Raw genomic sequence first — 17,833 nt, forward strand, 5'->3', positions numbered from 1 at the left:
GGGGACAGTTGGGGGGTAAAATGTGTCATTGTGTTTATAAATATATATTGAATTTTCAGCATCATTACTCCAGTCTTCAGTGTCACGTGATCCGTCAGAACTCTTTCTAATATGATGATTTGGTGATCAAGAAACATTTATGATTATTATCATAGATGAAAATGAAGATGAATAGAGAGTTCAAAAGAACAGCATTTTTTGCAACATTATTAATGTAATTCCTGTCACTTGATCAATTTGAATGCATTGTTGCTGTGTATTCCTTAAAATCGTACTTTTGTAATATAGTGTCATATATAGCTTATATATACAAAATGAATATTTATAATAAAGTCAAGTCACCTTTATTTATATATAGCACTTTTTACAATACAGATTGTTTCAAAGCAGCTTAATAGTGATAAGTGGGAAATAATGAAACAAAGTTTGTTTATGCTGTACTGCAGATCTAGAAGAAAATAGTATTGTCCACTTTAAGTAAGTTCAGTGATGGTTAATTTCTGTTGTAAAAAAAGTTATTAATTTAGTTCATTTATACAGTGGGGAAAACAAGCATTTGATACACTGCCGATTTTGCAGGTTTTCCTACTTACAAAGCATGTAGAGGTCTGTAATTTGTATCATAGGTACACTTCAACTGTGAGAGACGGAATCTAAAAAAAAAATGCAGAAAATCACATTGTATGATTTTTAAATAATTAATTTGCATTTTATTGCATGACATAAGTATTTGATCACCTACCAACCAGTAAGAATTCCGGCTCACAGACCTGTTAGTTTTTCTTTAAGAAGCCCTGCTGTTCTCCACTCATTACCTGTAATAATTGCACCTGTTTGAACTCGTTACCTGTATAAAAGACACCTGTCCACACACTCAATCAAACAGACTCCAACCTCTCCACAATGGCCAATACCAGAGAGCTGTGTAAGGACATCAGGGATAAAATTGTAGACCTGCACAAGGCTGGGATGGGCTACAGGACAATAGGCAAGCAGCTTGGTGAGAAGGCAACAACTGTTGGCGCAATTATTAGAAAATGGAAGATGTTCAAGATGACGGTCAGTCTCCCTCGGTCTGGGGCACCATGCAAGATCTCACCTCGTGGGGCATCAATGATCATGAGGAAGGTGAGGGAACAGCCCAGAACTACACGGCAGGACCTGGTCAATGACCTGAAGAGAGCTGGGACCACAGTCTCAAAGAAAACCATTAGTAACACACTACGCCATCATGGATTAAAATCTTGCAGAGCACGCAAGGTCCCCCTGCTCAAGCCAGCGCATGCCCAGGCCCGTCTGAAGTTTGCCACTGACCCTCTGGATGATCCAGAGGAGGAATAGGAGAAGGTCATGTGGTCTGATGAGACAAAAATAGAGCTTTTTGGTTTAAACTCCACTCGCCGTGTTTGGAGGAAGAAGAAGGATGAGTACAACCCCAAGAACACCATCCCAACCGTGAAGCATGGAGGTGGAAACATCATTCTTTGGGGATGCTTTTCTGCAAAGGGGACAGGACGACTGCACTGTTTTGAGGGGAGGATGGATGGGGCCATGTATCGCGAGATCTTGGCCAACAACCTCCTTTCCTCAGTAAGAGCATTGAAGATGGGTCATGGCTGGGTCTTCCAGCATGACAACGACCCGAAACACACAGCCAGGGCAACTAAGGAGTGGCTCCGTAAGAATCATCTCAAGGTCCTGGAGTGGCCTAGCCAGTCTCCAGACCTGAGCCCAATAGAAAATCTTTGGAGGGAGCTGAAAGCCCGTATTTCCCAGCGACAGCCCCGAAACCTGAAGGATCTGGAGAAGGTCTGTATGGAGGAGTGGGCCAAAATCCCTGCTGCAGTGTGTGCAAACCTGGTCAAGAACTACAGGAAGCATATGATCTCTGTAATTGCAAACAAAAGTTTCTGTACCAAATATTAAGTTCTGCTTTTCTGATGTATCAAATACTTATGTCATGCAATAAAATGCAAATTAATTACTTAAAAATCATACAATGTGATTTTCTGGATTTTTGTTTTAGATTCCGTCACTCACAGTTGAAGAGTACCTATGATAAAAATGACAGACTTCTACGTGCTTTGTAAGTGGGAAAACCTGCAAAATCGGCAGTGTATCAAATACTTGTTCTCCCCACTGTATATATAGCCTCTCTGTATATAGCAGGTCCTCCGTCTGATCGGGTTCCGGCCCGGATCTGGCTGACATCATCATGAGTTGTGGTCGTGTCTAGAAGCAGGTCCTCCATCTGATCTGGATACGGCCCGGATCCGGCTGACTACATCATGCGTTGTGGTCATAGACTGTAAAAAATATGGACAAAGCATCTGTGACGTCACCCATAGACTTTCTGAAGAACGGTTTTGAAGCTGTTTATGGGGGGTATGGGCGGCGCCATCTTGGAAAATCTTGGGAAATCCTAACCCCGCCCACCTTCTGGCCAATCCATATATGAGTAAAGGTAGCGAGTCCGGTTATTCCAAGTACAGAACAGCACGCATCACTCAGCTCGCTCTGCTACTCCGGTTATCTTTGTATGTATATTTTAGGTAACGAAATATGTTATAAAACACCATACTAACTCTTTTCGTTTTCATTTAAAGAAATCTTAAACATTATAGCCACACAAATGTGGTTCAGGCAACGCGTATTGATTATATTCACTGCACATAACATTTGCCTATTTATAAAAAAATCTAAATATAAAACACAAACCTGCCTCTTTTCGTTTTAAATATAATATAAAAATATTAAACATTTTAATATGGTCCAGGCAATATGTGCATTTGTACTAAATAACAGATGTTGCAGTAAACAACATTATACAGATCATCTTCGTTGTATTAAAATTTAAAATGACAAAACTCAACCCAGTCTCTTTTTGTTAAATTTCAGTTTAATCAATATTAGCCATTATAAAAGTATAAGTAAATGGTACCAAGAAGCTATACAAATAAAGCAAACAATTCAGTCAAACATATAAAAGTCAGCGCTCTCTAACCATATAACGGTAAAGTTAAATACCTTATAAAGTTATGAAACTTCCCCTCAGCCAAAACGATTGGCCAGGGAACAAATGATAGATTCACGAGACCAAAAATCGCCCGTTAGATATACACAAGATGAATTATATCTCATGTTTAACACTACAGAGTCCGCGGCAAATGTCAGAACGACTAGCCGAGGAAAGGCTGTTCCAGGCGGGGTACATGAGCGCCGAGCGCCCGGTGATCGTCTGGATCTCACAATCTGGATACAATTTTCATAAATCTTTATAAATAAACCACAGATTTGAGCTTTAAACAACTACATTCTCGCCTGAAAAACTCTTAAAACTACATTTCATGATACAAAAACAGTAGTATTATATTGCAACTGTATATTAAAAAAATGGCACTTCTTATGTTGTCATTCTCCTTGGAGCAGCCTATGCTCGTTATCAGCTGTCAATCAAGCTGTCAATCAAAGTTAACCACGCCCTTATTTGTCATACATTTTATATCTAAATACGATCTAAACTAATGAGTTAGAAAATAATTCACCTCCCTCACAGTTGTCAGGCACTCGGAACCTATCGAAAAATACAATAAAAGTCCATGGGACTAACCTGTAAAAACATGAATTTATGCTGTGAAAACATGGTGGTCTATGGACATTTGCTCCCTTTTGGGTCCTCCCTCTAGCGGATTTTCAATGTATTGCAGTTTTTCGCACTTCCGGGTAGGCTTCATTTTTCAGATTAGAATGTTGCCGCTTGGTTGTGGTCGTGTCTAGAAGCAGGTCCACCATCTGATCTGGATCCGGCCCGGATCCGGCTGACTACATCATATGTTGTGGTCGTGTCTAGAAGCAGGTTCACCATCTGATCTGGATACGGCCCGGATCCGGCTGACTACATCATATGTTGTGGTCGTGTCTAGAAGCAGGTCCTCCATCTGATCTGGATACGGCCCGGATCCAGCTGACTACATCATGCATTGTGGTCGTGTCTAGAAGCAGGTCCACCATCTGATCTGGATCCGGCCCAGATCCGGCTGACTACATCATGCGTTGTGTTCGTGTCTAGAAGTAGGTCCACCATTTGATCTGGATACGGCCCGGATCTGGCTGACTACATCATGCATTGTGGTCGTGTCTAGAAGTAGGTCCACAGGATACGGCCCGGATCTGGCTGACTACATCATGCGTTGTGGTCGTGTCTAGAAGCAGGTCCACCATCTGATCAGGATATGGCCCGGATCAGGCTGACTACATCATGCGTTGTGGTCGTGTCTAGAAGCAGGTCCACCATCTGATCTGGATACGGCCCGGATCCGGCTGACTACATCATTCGTTGTGGTCGTGTCTAGGCGCAGGTCCTCCATCTGATCTGAATACGGCCCGGATCCGGGTTGACTACAGTAAGCCTCAGAATAAACAGAAAAACTAGTGTAGATGCCATTCTTCTTCTGATGTAACAAGTACATAAGGTGTTATAGGAAGTGTTCATGGTTCCGGCTTACCTTGTTTATGCAGCCCAATAATCATTTAACTGATTTTAATAGTATAAATGTAAAATGTTCTATGTGTATGCCAGGTTAAAGAGATGTGTTTATAGTCTAGATCAGGGTTCACCAATCTCGGTCCTGGAGGGCCGCTGTCCCTGCAGAGTTTAGCTCCAACCAGCTCCAACACACCTGTTTGAAAGTTTCTAGTATGCCTAGTGAGACCTTGATTAGCTGGTTCAGGTGTGTTTAATTGGGGTTGGAGCTAAACTCTGCAGGACAGCGGCCCTCCAGGACCGAGATTGGTGAACCCTGGTCTAGATTTAAACTGACAGAGTGTGTCTGCTTCCCGGACAATGCGAGGAAGACTATTCCAAAGTTAAGGTGTTAAATGGTGCAGTTGATTTTGATATTCTAGGTATTATAATATGTCCAGAATCTTGAGATCTCAATAGACGTGAAGGACTATAATGCGTTAAGAGCTCACTCAAGTACTGCGGAGCTAAACCATTTAGTGCTTTGTAAGTAATCAGAAATATTTTAAAATGTATACAATGTTTAATAGGGAGCCATTTAGTGTTGACAGAACCGGGCTAATATTGTCATACTTCCTGGTTCTGGTAAGAACTCGAGCTTCTGCGTTTTGGCTGTAGTTTATTTATTATGCGTGCAGGGCAACCACCCAGTAGAGTATTACAATAATCTAGCCTTGAGGGCATGAATGCATGAACTAACTGTTCTGCATTTTTCATTGAAAGCATATGTCGTAATTTAGATATATTTTTAAGATGGAAGAATGCGGTTTTACAGATGCTCGACACGTGGCTTTCAAATGAAATATTGGTATCAAAGAGCACACCCAGGTTTCGTTGGGGCGGGAAGAAATGTAGAGCTGAGTATCATCAGCATAATAGTGAAAACTAATACAATGCTTCCTAATGATATCTTCCATAGGAAGCATGTACAGGGTGAACAGCAACGGTCCTAGTACTGAGCCTTGTGGTACTCCATACTGAACTGAACTGAACTGATCTCGATATGAAATCTCTTCATTTACTACATACTGATAACGGTCAGATAAGTGTGATTTAAACCATGCTAATGCAATTCCACTAATGCCAACATCATTTTTGAGTCTATATAAAAGAATGTTGTGGTCGATAGTATCAAATGCAGCACTAAGATCCAGTAACACTAATAGAGAGATACAATCACGATCAGATGACAAGAGCAAATCATTTGTGACTCTAATGAGAGCTGTCTCGGTACTATGGTACAGTCTAAATCCTGACTGGAAATCCTCGCAGATATCATTTCTCTCTAAAAAGAAACATAGTTGTGAAGATACTGCCTTTTCTAAAATTTTTGACAGAAAGGGTAGATTTGAGATCAGCCTGTAACTGACTAATTCTCTAGGATCAAGCTACATTTTAATGAATATCTTTAATCATGCAGTACACGAGTATGATTTGTTTTACAAGACTAGAGTTTTATTACTAGAGGGTTTTTATTATGTTATATTATCAAAGCTACCATTTTTATTTTGAGAAAAATCATAAATTAATAATGCATGGCTAATTTTCAACCAAATAAGATTATATGTATTTCATACATGCAATTAACTAACATATTTTTGAACTGGATAAGTTTTAATAATAGCACAATTTTATCTTCTGTTCTTAATCTTCTGTGTTTCTCTAGATCTTCATGTTCTTCAGTGGAGGCACGGCTGTGCAGTTGAACGTCACTCTAATGGTTCAGTAATGTTTCTTCAAGGCTCTGATGAATACGCCTATGATGGCCAGACCTTGACCTTTGACCTCTCAATGCACTGGAAGCCTTTAGTCCTCGACCATGACATCATCTGGGACAGAGAATCAGTTTCCAGCCTGGAGAGGAAATGTGTGGAAACATTAACCAGATTCACTGAACTTCAGCGAGAGGGAAAGATCATCATGGAATGTGAGTTTCCATCAGAATCTCTAGGGTTGATATTTGAATGCATTCTTTCATGCAGGTTTATTATTTTCATTGTCTGTCCTGCAGCTCGTCCTGATGTTCACACTCTTGTAAAAGCGTCTGGATCTTCAGTCTCGTCTCTGCTGGTGTGTTTGGCCACAGGCTTCTACCCTAAACATGTGCAGATGGAGATCAGACACGATCAGACGCCGGTCCCTGATGATCAGCTGAACTCAGAGGGAATCAGACCGAACGCTGACGGATCCTTTCAGCTGAAGAAGAGCCTGGAGATCCTGCAATCTGAAAGATCCCAGTATCAGTGTGTGGTGAAGCACCAGACTGACATAACAAAATATTACACGGATTATTATGATTATAACAATTATTATGACACAGGTATATAGTACTGCTGTTTGGCTGACCTGATTTTTGCTTTATAGTTTCATATGAACACTTCATTGGTTGTGCTACATTTGATTTTGCACCAGTATAACTAAACTAGGGATGCACTGATACCAGTATCAGTATCAGGCTCGATACTGAGCTCATGTACTCGTAAAACTGCTCTGATACAAGACAAATCGGTTTCTTTGTCCAGACAAAGAAACACTGACAACAGAGAGTATTATGGGGATATAAAAGAAGGCAGTCTATGAAGTAAATGTATCTAATTAGTGGAATATTAAACAGAATATAGTAACGCCTATATAGCTGTGGTGCGCAAGCTTTTCGAGCGCATCCCTTTTTAACAGACGTCAGTGGAAAGTTTGTAGTTCAGTCGGATGTCAATGGCAAAGAAAGCTTGTAGGCATGTAGCTATTATTAAAGGGGTGGTATAATGCACTTTTCACAGGATGTAAAATAAATCTCAAATGTCCCCTGAGTGTGTATGTGAAGTTTTAGCTCAAAATACCCCACAGATATTGTATAGCATGTTAAAATTGTCACTTTTTGAGGGTGAGCAAAAACCCACCGTTTTGTGTCTGTTCCTTTAAATGCAAATGAGCTGCTGCTCTCGGCACAGGGGATGAAGCTTCAACAGCTTGTGTCCTTAGCAGCTTAGATTACCTCACACAGACATGCACTGAAAATTTCAAAAACTTTTAGCCTTTTATGTTGAAACCGGAGTCAGAAAGATGGAGAGACTCAAGAAGAAGTGACAACATGTAGACAACTGTTGTGGAAATAATTCTATTCAAGAGGAGGAAGAAGACAAGTCGAGACCTTTGAAAAGTCAAAGTATCAAAAAGGTTTATTTCTTGCAAGCTAATTGACATTCACATACAGAACGCATCTGGTATGAGAAGGCGAAGGGCTAATCCCCTTGCCCACGTTATATACCCCTAAAACACATCCTGCATTAGGCTTCATCTGTGTCAAAGGATCAATTCCTTATAAGGTAATATATGTCTTCTTCAAAATCTTTGTCTACCGTATGTTATATCTTAGACAGAAAACAATATCGTGGCTAGATACAAGTTCCTGTTTTTAGCTGCAGTTCTTCACACATTTTGCTTATCTCTACTTTTGATCTTAAGCTACGCACATACTTTACACTTAGGAGCTCAAAAGCTACGCACATACTTCACACTTGGAAGCTCAAAAGGACACTCGAAGTACAAAGGGTCACCTAAGTGCGTATAGTCTCTTCGTTACTTAGAACATTTTGTCCCTGCAAGCTTGTCTTAACTTATGCCTTCTAAAACACTTGATTAAATATATTTTAATAACGTGCTTCAGCTTATATGAATATATTTCTTCAAATGCTTATGAGTACAAATAAAATGAAAGATGTTAATACAAGTTGTACACTTCTAAAAGTAAAAAAGAACACATCTAAAAGTAAAAACACATCTAAAAGTAAAAAGAACACATCTAAATGTAAAATTTCCAGCACACAACGTTTCTGAATGGTTAGTTGATGAATTTATGTAGCTTATGTGTAGTTATCTTCTAGTAATTGATTAGCATATTCTGTCATGATAATCTATAAATTGTGTTCCGGGGGCGGGGTTTATGTAAATTTTAGAGTTTGTGATGTCACTAACCCGGGAGGAAAGTCACGTAGTCTCTACCAGCTGTTTGTTGCAACAAATTTTGTTTATGCTCAATTACACAGCTCATTACACAGTAACTAATTATAATCAACCACCCCTTTAACATTAACTGACGAGAGAGAGATAGAGAGAGAGTTGAAATGTTGAATGCTCTTGATTGCTGATCGTTCTCTCAGCACACGTCATTTGGATTAAAAGTTAAATTGTATATGAATGTAAAACATGAACTGTTACTTGATTTATGAAGCTGCTAACTGCAGAGCAAAATGGGTGGAGCTTAAAGTCTAGCTCCTCCTTGCTAGAGGTCAAGCGAGGAGGAGCCAATGTAATTTGTGCCTAGTGGGTGGAGCTAGAATATCCAGCCACACCCTAACCCCACCCACAACTCATGTCACGCTCAATGAGACGGAAGCAATAATGCAAGTAAAACTCTTTATTGAGGAAAATAGATGAACAAGTCTCTCTCAGGCTGGAATAGATGAACAAGTCTCTCTCAGGTTGGAATAGATGAACAAGTCTCTCTCAGGTTGGGTGACGCAGGGACAAGATGGTCAGCAATCCGGTGGTGTAGTGATGTGATGACGAATCGTGAAGAAATCCAGATGACGAACGAAAACCAGTTGAACACCAAACAGGAAATCAAGACAGGAACTGAAACTCCGACGGGGACTGGATACACACACACGGAAGACACCAAAACAACGATCTGACAACGAGAGACAAGTGCGGTGAGACTTTATAGGTGAATGGATTGACTGCAGCTGTGATGAGAGTGAGATCAGCTGGATCGCTGATGCGCTGATCAGAGCAGTAACGCCCACTCGCACACACCCACACACACACATAACAACAAGTACACGAGACAAGAAGGAAACAGTGAATTCATGAACCGTGACAGTACCCCCCCTCCTAGGAACGCCTCCGGGCGTCCCCAGACTCCCTTACCTGTCGATTGTAATCATCAATAAGGGAGTGATCCAGGATGTCTCTAGCAGGTACCCAACTTCTCTCCTCCGCACCGTAACCTTCCCAGTCCACCAAGTACTGGAAACCGCGTCCCCTCCGCCTTGAGTCCAGAATACGGTTAACCGAATATGTAGGTTCCCCTTCTACGAGCCGCGGCGGGGGGGGAACCGGGACAGGCGGATTAATACAAGAACGAAACACAGGCTTTATTTTGGAAACATGAAAGGCGGGATGAATCCTCCTGTACACTGGAGGGAGTTTGAGGCGGACTGTCACCGGACTAATGATCTTGGTGACAGTGAACGGGCCGATAAATTTGGGAGCAAGTTTATTAGAGACGGAGCGGAGAGGAATGTTCTTGGTAGAAAGCCACACTTTTTGACCAACGACGTATACGGGAGGCCTAGACCGGTGGCGGTCGGCTTTGGCCTTGGTGCGCGCCCCCACCTGGAGTAGAGTCTCACGGGCTCTAGTCCAAGTGCGGTGACACCTCTGGACGAAGGCGTGAGCAGAGGGAACCGCGACTTCGGATTCCAGACTAGAAAAAACTGGTGGCTGGTAACCTACACTACACTCAAACGGAGACAGGCCCGTAGACGACACTGGTAATGTATTGTGGGCGTACTCCACCATTGACAATTGTTGGCTCCATGAGGAAGGATTCTTGGAGACCAAACATCGCAACGACCTCTCCAAATCTTGGTTGGCTCTCTCAGTTTGACCATTGCTCTGGGGATGAAACCCTGAGGACAGACTGACAGTCGCTCCCAATAATTTACAAAACTCTTGCCAAAATTTGGACACAAATTGGGGTCCTCTGTCGGAAACCACGTCTGTCGGGAGGCCATGTAAGCGAAAGACGTGGTCAACGACAATCAACGCTGTCTCCTTGGCTGAAGGTAATTTGGGCAAGGGAATAAAATGGGCCGCCTTCGAGAACCGGTCCACCACGGTCAAAACTACCGTGTAGCCTCGGGAGGGCGGGAGGGCGGTAATAAAATCTAGCGCAATATGGGACCAGGGTCTCGAAGGGACAGGCAACGGTTGAAGTAACCCATCTGGGGGTCGATTGGAGGTCTTACCAACGGCACAAACAGAGCAAGCCAAAACAAAACTGTGGACATCACGAGCCATAAGCGGCCACCAGAATCGTTGCTTGACCAAAAACTTGGTACGACTAACTCCTGGATGACAAGCCACGTTGGAACAATGCCCCCACTGAATAACGTCAGACCGTAATCCCTCCGGTACAAATAAACGGTTCGGTGGACAATCGGGCGGAGGCGTTACCCCTTCTAAGGCCTTCTTGACCTTCGATTCGACCTCCCATACGAGTGTGGAGATGAATAGAGTCTCCGGTAAAATGCACTCGGGAGTGGACGGGCGTTCGGAACGATCAAAAATGCGCGATAAAGAATCGGGTTTGATGTTTTTAGAACCCGGGCGGTACGAGAGAGTAAAATCAAAACGTCCGAAAAAAAGTGCCCACCGAGCCTGCCTGGAGTTCAATCTTTTGGCAGTCTTAATGTATTCCAGATTCTTATGGTCGGTCCAGACGATAAAAGGCACCCCCGACCCTTCTAACCAGTGACGCCATTCTTCCAATGCTAACTTGACTGCCAACAACTCTCTGTTACCAATGTCATAATTTCGTTCGGCAGGGGACAAACGATGAGAAAAAAACGCGCACGGATGCATCCTGTCGTCTGCGAGAGAGCGTTGGGAAATCACTGCACCTACCCCCACCTCTGACGCGTCGACCTCCACCACAAACTGACGTGCTGGATCAGGGGCAATGAGGATGGGGGCTGAAACAAAGCGGCCCTTCAGTTTGGCAAACGCAGCCTCAGCTGCGTCTGACCACCTGAACGTAGTTCTGGGGGAGGTCAAGGCAGTCAGAGGTGAGGCTAGTTGGCTGAAATTGCGAATAAACCGCCGGTAGAAATTAGCGAACCCCAGAAACCTCTGTAGGGCCTTACGGGAATCCAATCTGGACTTGGCCAATCCACCACAGCCTTAACCTTGTCAGGATCCATACGTATTCCCTCAGACGACACAATGTACCCTAGGAAAGGAACAGACTGTGCATGAAAAACGCATTTCTCCGCCTTGACAAAAAGCCCATTCTCTAGCAACCTCTGAAGCACTCGTCGAACGTGCTGCACATGTTCCTGGAGAGAAGAGGAAACTATCAATATGTCATCCAGGTAGACATATATGAACTGATCGACCATATCTCGCAGCACGTCATTGACGAGTGCCTGGAAGACTGCTGGGGAGTTGGACAACCCAAAAGGCATGACCAAGTATTCAAAGTGCCCCCTGGGGGTGTTAAAAGCAGTCTTCCACTCATCCCCCTTCCTGATGCGGACCAAATGATAAGCATTACGTAAGTCCAATTTAGTGAAGATGGATGCTCCCTGTAACCTCTCGAAAGCTGAAGACATCAACGGCAAAGGATAAGTATTCTTTACCGTGATGCTGTTCAGCCCCCGGTAATCAATACAAGGTCGCAGAGACCCGTCCTTCTTCCCCACAAAAAAGAACCCCGCCCCCGCTGGAGAAGAGGAAGGGCGGATGAACCCCGTTGCTAGAGAATCAGAAATATATTTCTCCATAGCCTCCCTTTCTGGGACAGAAAGCGAATATAACTTGCCTTTAGGCGGAGACTTACCTGGCAATAACTCTATGGCACAGTCATAGGGACGATGCGGAGGAAGAGAAGCAGCACGAGACTTACTGAACACCTCCTTCAGGTCTTGGTACTCCGCGGGCACGTTAGACAAATCCACTGCCACCTCCTGAAACACAGAAACAGAAACAGACGAACAGGCAGACACAAGACAGGACTCATGACATTTACTGCTCCATTCCAATACTGAATTCTTCTGCCAGTCTATTTTGGGGTTGTGATTGATGAGCCAAGGATGTCCGAGAACAACAGGTGCGAGGGGTGAGTCCAGTATGTAAAATGAAAGGGTCTCAGTGTGATTGCCAGATGTGATGAGTGTGATGGGTCCGGTGATGAGTGCAATGGTGGGTAAATCCTGGCCGTTGAGTGCATGAACAGCGATCTTGTGAGTGAGTGGTTGGATGGGAACTTGGAACTTGAGTGCAAATGAATGGTCCATGAAATTACCTTCGGCCCCTGAATCCACCAGTGCGTGACAGTCGTGATTGTGGGCTGACCATCTTAGTCTTACCGGGAGGAGCGTAGATGTTGATGAGGTCTTCTCAGCGGAGATCCCACCCGACAGTAGCCTCATACTTACTGCCGGGCTTGGCCTTTTACCGGGCAGTTGTAAGCATAATGTCCTGCGGCGCCACAGTACAGGCAAAGGCCTTGGGATCTCCGCCTTTCCTTCTCCTCCCGGGAAAGCCGAGCTCGACCGACCTGCATGGGCTCGTGATCGTCGACGAGGCTGACCGCGTCCCTGCCGCTGGACCGCTGATTCTCAGTTCCTCTTAATCCTCGGCTGGGTAGCATCCGTCGCTCGACCCTAGTCAGTCGTGCATCCACTCGAAGTGCCAATTCCACCAGTCCATCAAGGGAAGTAGGAAGGTCCAGGGCGTAGATCTCTCTTTGGACGCGGTCAGCCAGCCCATGCAGGAACATGTCCCACTGCGCCTCCTCGTTCCACTGACACTCAGCCGCCAAGGTCTTGAATTCAATCGAGTAATCTGAAACTGACCTCTCTCCTTGTTTGAGTTCCGCGAGCATCCGAGCCGCCTCTCTCCCGGCAACCGCTCTGTCGAAAACTCGTTTCATTTCGGCGGCGAGTGTCTGGAACGAGGCGCAGCAAGGGTCTTGATTCTCCCACACCGCCGTCCCCCATAGAGCTGCCCTCCCAGTCAACAAGGTCAGCACAAATGCCACTTTGGCACTCTCGTTGCAGAAAGTTCTGGGCTGGAGGGCAAAATGCATCGAGCAACGTGTCAGAAAAGCTCTACAAAAGTTGGGCTCACCCGCGTATGATTCCGGAACAGGTAGGCGGGGCTCCGACTGGGAGGCGCTCGCTGATGGTGTGGGGGGAACGGCCGGTGTGGGTGGCGCAGTGGGAGCTCGCAGATGTTGAATTTGCTGGGTGAGCTCGGACACCTGCGTCACCAAAGCTTGAACAGCCCGGGCCGTATCATTCAGATTCTTCTCCTGACTGTCCATCCGCTGAATGCTGGAGTTTACAAACTCATCCAAAGTTGAGGGATTACTCGCTGCTTCCATTGACATGGTCAGATCGTTATGTCACGCTCAATGAGACGGAAGCAATAATGCAAGTAAAACTCTTTATTGAGGAAAATAGATGAACAAGTCTCTCTCAGGCTGGAATAGATGAACAAGTCTCTCTCAGGTTGGAATAGATGAACAAGTCTCTCTCAGGTTGGGTGACGCAGGGACAAGATGGTCAGCAATCCGGTGGTGTAGTGATGTGATGACGAATCGTGAAGAAATCCAGATGACGAACGAAAACCAGTTGAACACCAAACAGGAAATCAAGACAGGAACTGAAACTCCGACGGGGACTGGATACACACACACGGAAGACACCAAAACAACGATCTGACAACGAGAGACAAGTGCGGTGAGACTTTATAGGTGAATGGATTGACTGCAGCTGTGATGAGAGTGAGATCAGCTGGATCGCTGATGCGCTGATCAGAGCGGTAACGCCCACTCGCACACACCCACACACACACATAACAACAAGTACACGAGACAAGAAGGAAACAGTGAATTCATGAACCGTGACAACTCTATCCCTCCAGAGAGAAGGAGCTGGTCATCGATTGACTCTGCAGTGAGTACCACTTGGATATATGTATAACGAGTGGTTCCCTACATTATTACAGGACGTTTGCAAGTCAAGCAGTTTCATGAACATAAACAAACGAAACGCGCGCCCTGAAAACCCGCGTCAGACAGCCTGCGAATACTGAATCAAATTATCTTTCACGTCTTGCGCTTGTACGGGCGAATTCATACAAAATTATGTAAAAACGTCTGTCTTGGCGAGTATATTAGTAAACATAGTCGGTTATATCTCAAGTGAACGTAGACAGTATATTCAAATGTGTGCATTCGGTCTTAAAGGGACAGCAGCCTAATAAACCTGCTGCGGTGTTTTAATGTTAATCAAAGGACAAAAAAAAACACTCACTGCTCTTCACTAAATTACTTTTGAAACTTTATAAAGATCCATCTATATTTAATTTATACAGTAATGATTTATATTATTTTGGTTTCTCTACCAAATACATTTAAAAATGACATATGGAGTGAAAATACTGGTATCGGTACTCTGTATCTGCAATACCAAAACAAAGGTATCGGACTTGTTCTGGAAAAAGTGGTATCGGTGCATCCCTAAACTAAACTAATACTTGATGGATCATGGATCATTTTGTTGGGCCAAAATCATTGACCAAAACAGTGACTTTTGAAGCTCTTTTCCGATGCCGCATTTTGAGCATTTCAATGTCTATTTCGTGCAACAGTTACACATATCAGATGTGTAGACGCTGTGGCTGGATTTTGGATTCTCAAAATCAGTATTTAGTCTGTGCTGTTTTCAGTTGAGCCGTGAACAAAACTTCACTTGTAGAGCGCCTGCCATCCAATAATCACAACAAGTTTGTGCTTTGTTACTTCAGATTGTACTTATACTTCAAATGCTTGTACAGAATCGCAGATCCTCCGACTAGAATGACTAGTGAAATGTCTGAATGTTCACAAATCTGCAAAGGTTGTTTGGTGTCTAAAGCTTAATGTCTAGTTTGTCTGTAGTAAAACAAATCAGAATAAAATGACCTAGAATATGACAGACAAATAAAATTGTAAAAGTACTGAAGAGCTCCAAACTGAGGCCGATATCAGCGACGCCATCCTAATAAACATTATTGGTTATGTGTGATTTTGCACTAAAACTTCACAAATAATGGATTTTTGTTCTGTGACAGATATAATTCTAGAAGACGCCCTCTCGCCGCCGCTGTTGGAAGCAGTCATTGGATTTTTATCTTGTATTTTTGTTGTTTTTTTCATTTTCCTCACATTTTATCTACTTAGAAATTATGGTAAATATCGAAGTACCATTTAAATCCTTTAAAGTCATAAATACGGATAGAAGAGGAGAATGACTGTTCTAATGTTTAACATTTCAGGAGAGCCGGACACACTGAAGACACCATCACTAGTGCAACTATCAGGCGAGTCTGACTCTTCTAGAAGTTATTAAAGCACAACACACGAGATGAGGAGACTGAGCATCTGTGTTATTTATTATTTCATGTGATTCTGCAGCTCTTCATAAAACACAGATGAAGCCAGAACTGCTGGAGGAAAAAAGGGAGTCAGAGTTGATAAAAGGCCCGTAAATTAAAACTCTCTGCATGTAATGTTTGGTTTACTGTCACTGTACAGCTGATAAATGCATGAACATGTTTAATAACCATCATTTTATTCATTCTGAACTTCATCAGGACCAGAAAGATGTGCAGCTGCTTTAAACACTGATCCAGAAGAAGAAAACCCCACAGATCCCAGTGTGGAGGAGGTTCACTGTAGGTCCTACACACACTCACTCACACACACACACACTGTTTCATTAATGGTTCCTCTCGTTCTCTTTCAGCTGAGGAGGTTCACAGTAGGTCCTGAACACACACACACACACACACACACACACACACACACACACACACACACACACACACACACACACTCTCTCTCTGTCTCTCTCTCTCTCTCTCTCTCTCTCACACACACAGACACACTGTTTCATTAATGGCTCCTCTCGTTCTCTTTCAGCTGAGGAGGTTCATGACACTCAAAGTCTGTGTGAAACTGAAGCGACTCCAGCAGCAACTCGAGGTCAGAACATCTGAATTCATCTCTTATCTGACGCTGATTCTTCATCTCACTCACTCAACGTGTCCTTCATGACTTTTATAGGTGCGATGGGCTCCAAGAACTTCTCTCTGCCTAACTTCGGTGAGTTGAGACTTTCTTGTGTTTTGTAGTTTTAGTCTGTCAGAAACACAGATGTGAAACTATAGATGTGTTTTTCCAGCCATGGAGAGAGAAGACACAGATCAGAACACCATTACCCAGAATGCCCTGCTGTTACCACTGCCAAGTAATGTTAACAGTCTCTACTTCAAATTACATTTCATGAAACATACTGTAACTACTCAAATGGTTGCCATATCTGTGCTGATTATGAAGATATTATAATGCTGTTATTCTGTGTTTCAGGACGCTGCAGATCCAAGGACATTTCACTGCCAAACCTCAGTAATGTTTCAGTTCATTTCAACTAAAGATAAACAACATATTCATCCATTTGCACTTGAAATGTTTGCTATTTAATTTTGGTGTTTTTGAACCAGAAACACACAAGTTCTCCAGTTTTAAATGGCCGTCAGTTCAAATGAAATGTTGTGTTGTTTTCTTCAGCTCAAGACAGAAAGGACAGCGATGACTCCGGTTAGAAGATCGAGGATGTTCAGGTTGTTTTGAAGAATCAGATCTAGAGCTTTACTTCCATCATCAAAGCCTAAAGAACATGGAGATCTGAACATCACAGTCATTTATACATGTTCAATTATAAACCTGTGGCCATTAATATGAGGTTTATCACAGCGTTTACAAGAGCATCAGGAGGTCAAACATCAGATCAGCCGTGTGGATATTTGAGCACATCCTCAATCAACCAGCAAAATGACGTTACATTTATTTACATGATTCGCTTTTATTATTTCACTTGCATGAAAATCCCGGTGAGCTCCGTCTACCTCTGGAGGAGTGTTATAAACGCATGAGTCATTATTTGTATTAGAAATGTATTAATAACCACCTGTTCATAAAATCACTGATTTCAAAAGGTCCTTTGTGAAATGAATGTGTTGGTTTATGTTCAGAAGAGACGCATTGCAAAGTGCAGTTCTTATGCAGTTCCTCTTTCCCTTTAATATTTAATATTAATATTACTGCTTTACTGCCGCCTCTGAAAAGGCTCTAAAATTAATTGAAAAAATAGACATTGCTAGACACTAAAAATGTCCTCCTTAAAAAGCTGTGCTGATCTGTGTCCAGTCAATGACAACTTTAATGTTTGTTACTGTATCATCACTATTGTCAGACAGACTCGACCTTCGTCTCAAATGTGAATCCTCCTCATCCCTGTACATCAGTAAACACCACTGGTGTAAAGCAGTGCTGATGGGTAAACCTTCCTCACTACCAGGAAAACATGCACATTTTTTACATTTTGTTTTTAGATGTTAATTAAGAATTTAATGCAAATGTATTTAGAAAATCACATTATAAACCAGATGTGATGTTTACTTTCTTACTCTAAATACTTT

The 17,833-nt window shown here is 43.0% G+C and overlaps 2 protein-coding genes across 2 annotated transcripts in view; both read left to right on the forward strand.

Annotated features, from left to right (window-relative positions):
* Positions 1-6,850, forward strand: part of LOC311300163 (H-2 class I histocompatibility antigen, Q10 alpha chain-like) — a gene marked incomplete at its 3' end in the record, with an annotated part of 7,560 nt that extends 710 nt beyond the window's left edge. The window contains exons 3-4 of the mRNA XM_084424296.1: positions 6,189-6,449; positions 6,534-6,850. Of these exons, the coding sequence (XP_084280422.1) occupies positions 6,189-6,449; positions 6,534-6,850 (578 nt within the window). The remainder of the gene's footprint in view (positions 1-6,188; positions 6,450-6,533) is intronic.
* Positions 6,851-7,460: 610 nt separating this feature from the next.
* On the forward strand, positions 7,461-17,717 carry LOC311299932 (uncharacterized protein). The gene is made up of 10 exons (XM_084423894.1): positions 7,461-7,845; positions 15,425-15,541; positions 15,629-15,673; positions 15,768-15,833; positions 15,947-16,027; positions 16,275-16,337; positions 16,419-16,457; positions 16,537-16,602; positions 16,722-16,760; positions 16,923-17,717. Exons 4-10 carry the CDS (start codon positions 15,785-15,787, stop codon positions 16,955-16,957), a joined length of 372 nt encoding a protein of 123 aa, XP_084280020.1. The 5' UTR covers positions 7,461-7,845; positions 15,425-15,541; positions 15,629-15,673; positions 15,768-15,784; the 3' UTR covers positions 16,958-17,717.
* Positions 17,718-17,833: the final 116 nt, after the last annotated feature.

The sequence above is a fragment of the Rutilus rutilus genome (assembly GCF_951802725.1).
Source record: "Rutilus rutilus genome assembly, chromosome: 11".
In the NCBI taxonomy this organism is placed as follows: Eukaryota; Metazoa; Chordata; class Actinopteri; order Cypriniformes; family Leuciscidae; genus Rutilus; species Rutilus rutilus.

What these genes read in the sequence shown, in the direction of transcription:
- LOC311299932 (XM_084423894.1), top strand. Translation starts at nt 15,785, where the DNA reads ATGAAGCCAGAACTGCTGGAGGAAAAAAGGGAGTCAGAGTTGATAAAA. An exon ending in CTTCTCTCTGCCTAACTTCG is followed by an intron (nt 16,458 to 16,536) that starts GTGAGTTGAGAC and finishes GTGTTTTTCCAG; the next exon opens with CCATGGAGAGAGAAGACACA. An exon ending in CATTTCACTGCCAAACCTCA is followed by an intron (nt 16,761 to 16,922) that starts GTAATGTTTCAG and finishes TGTTTTCTTCAG; the next exon opens with CTCAAGACAGAAAGGACAGC.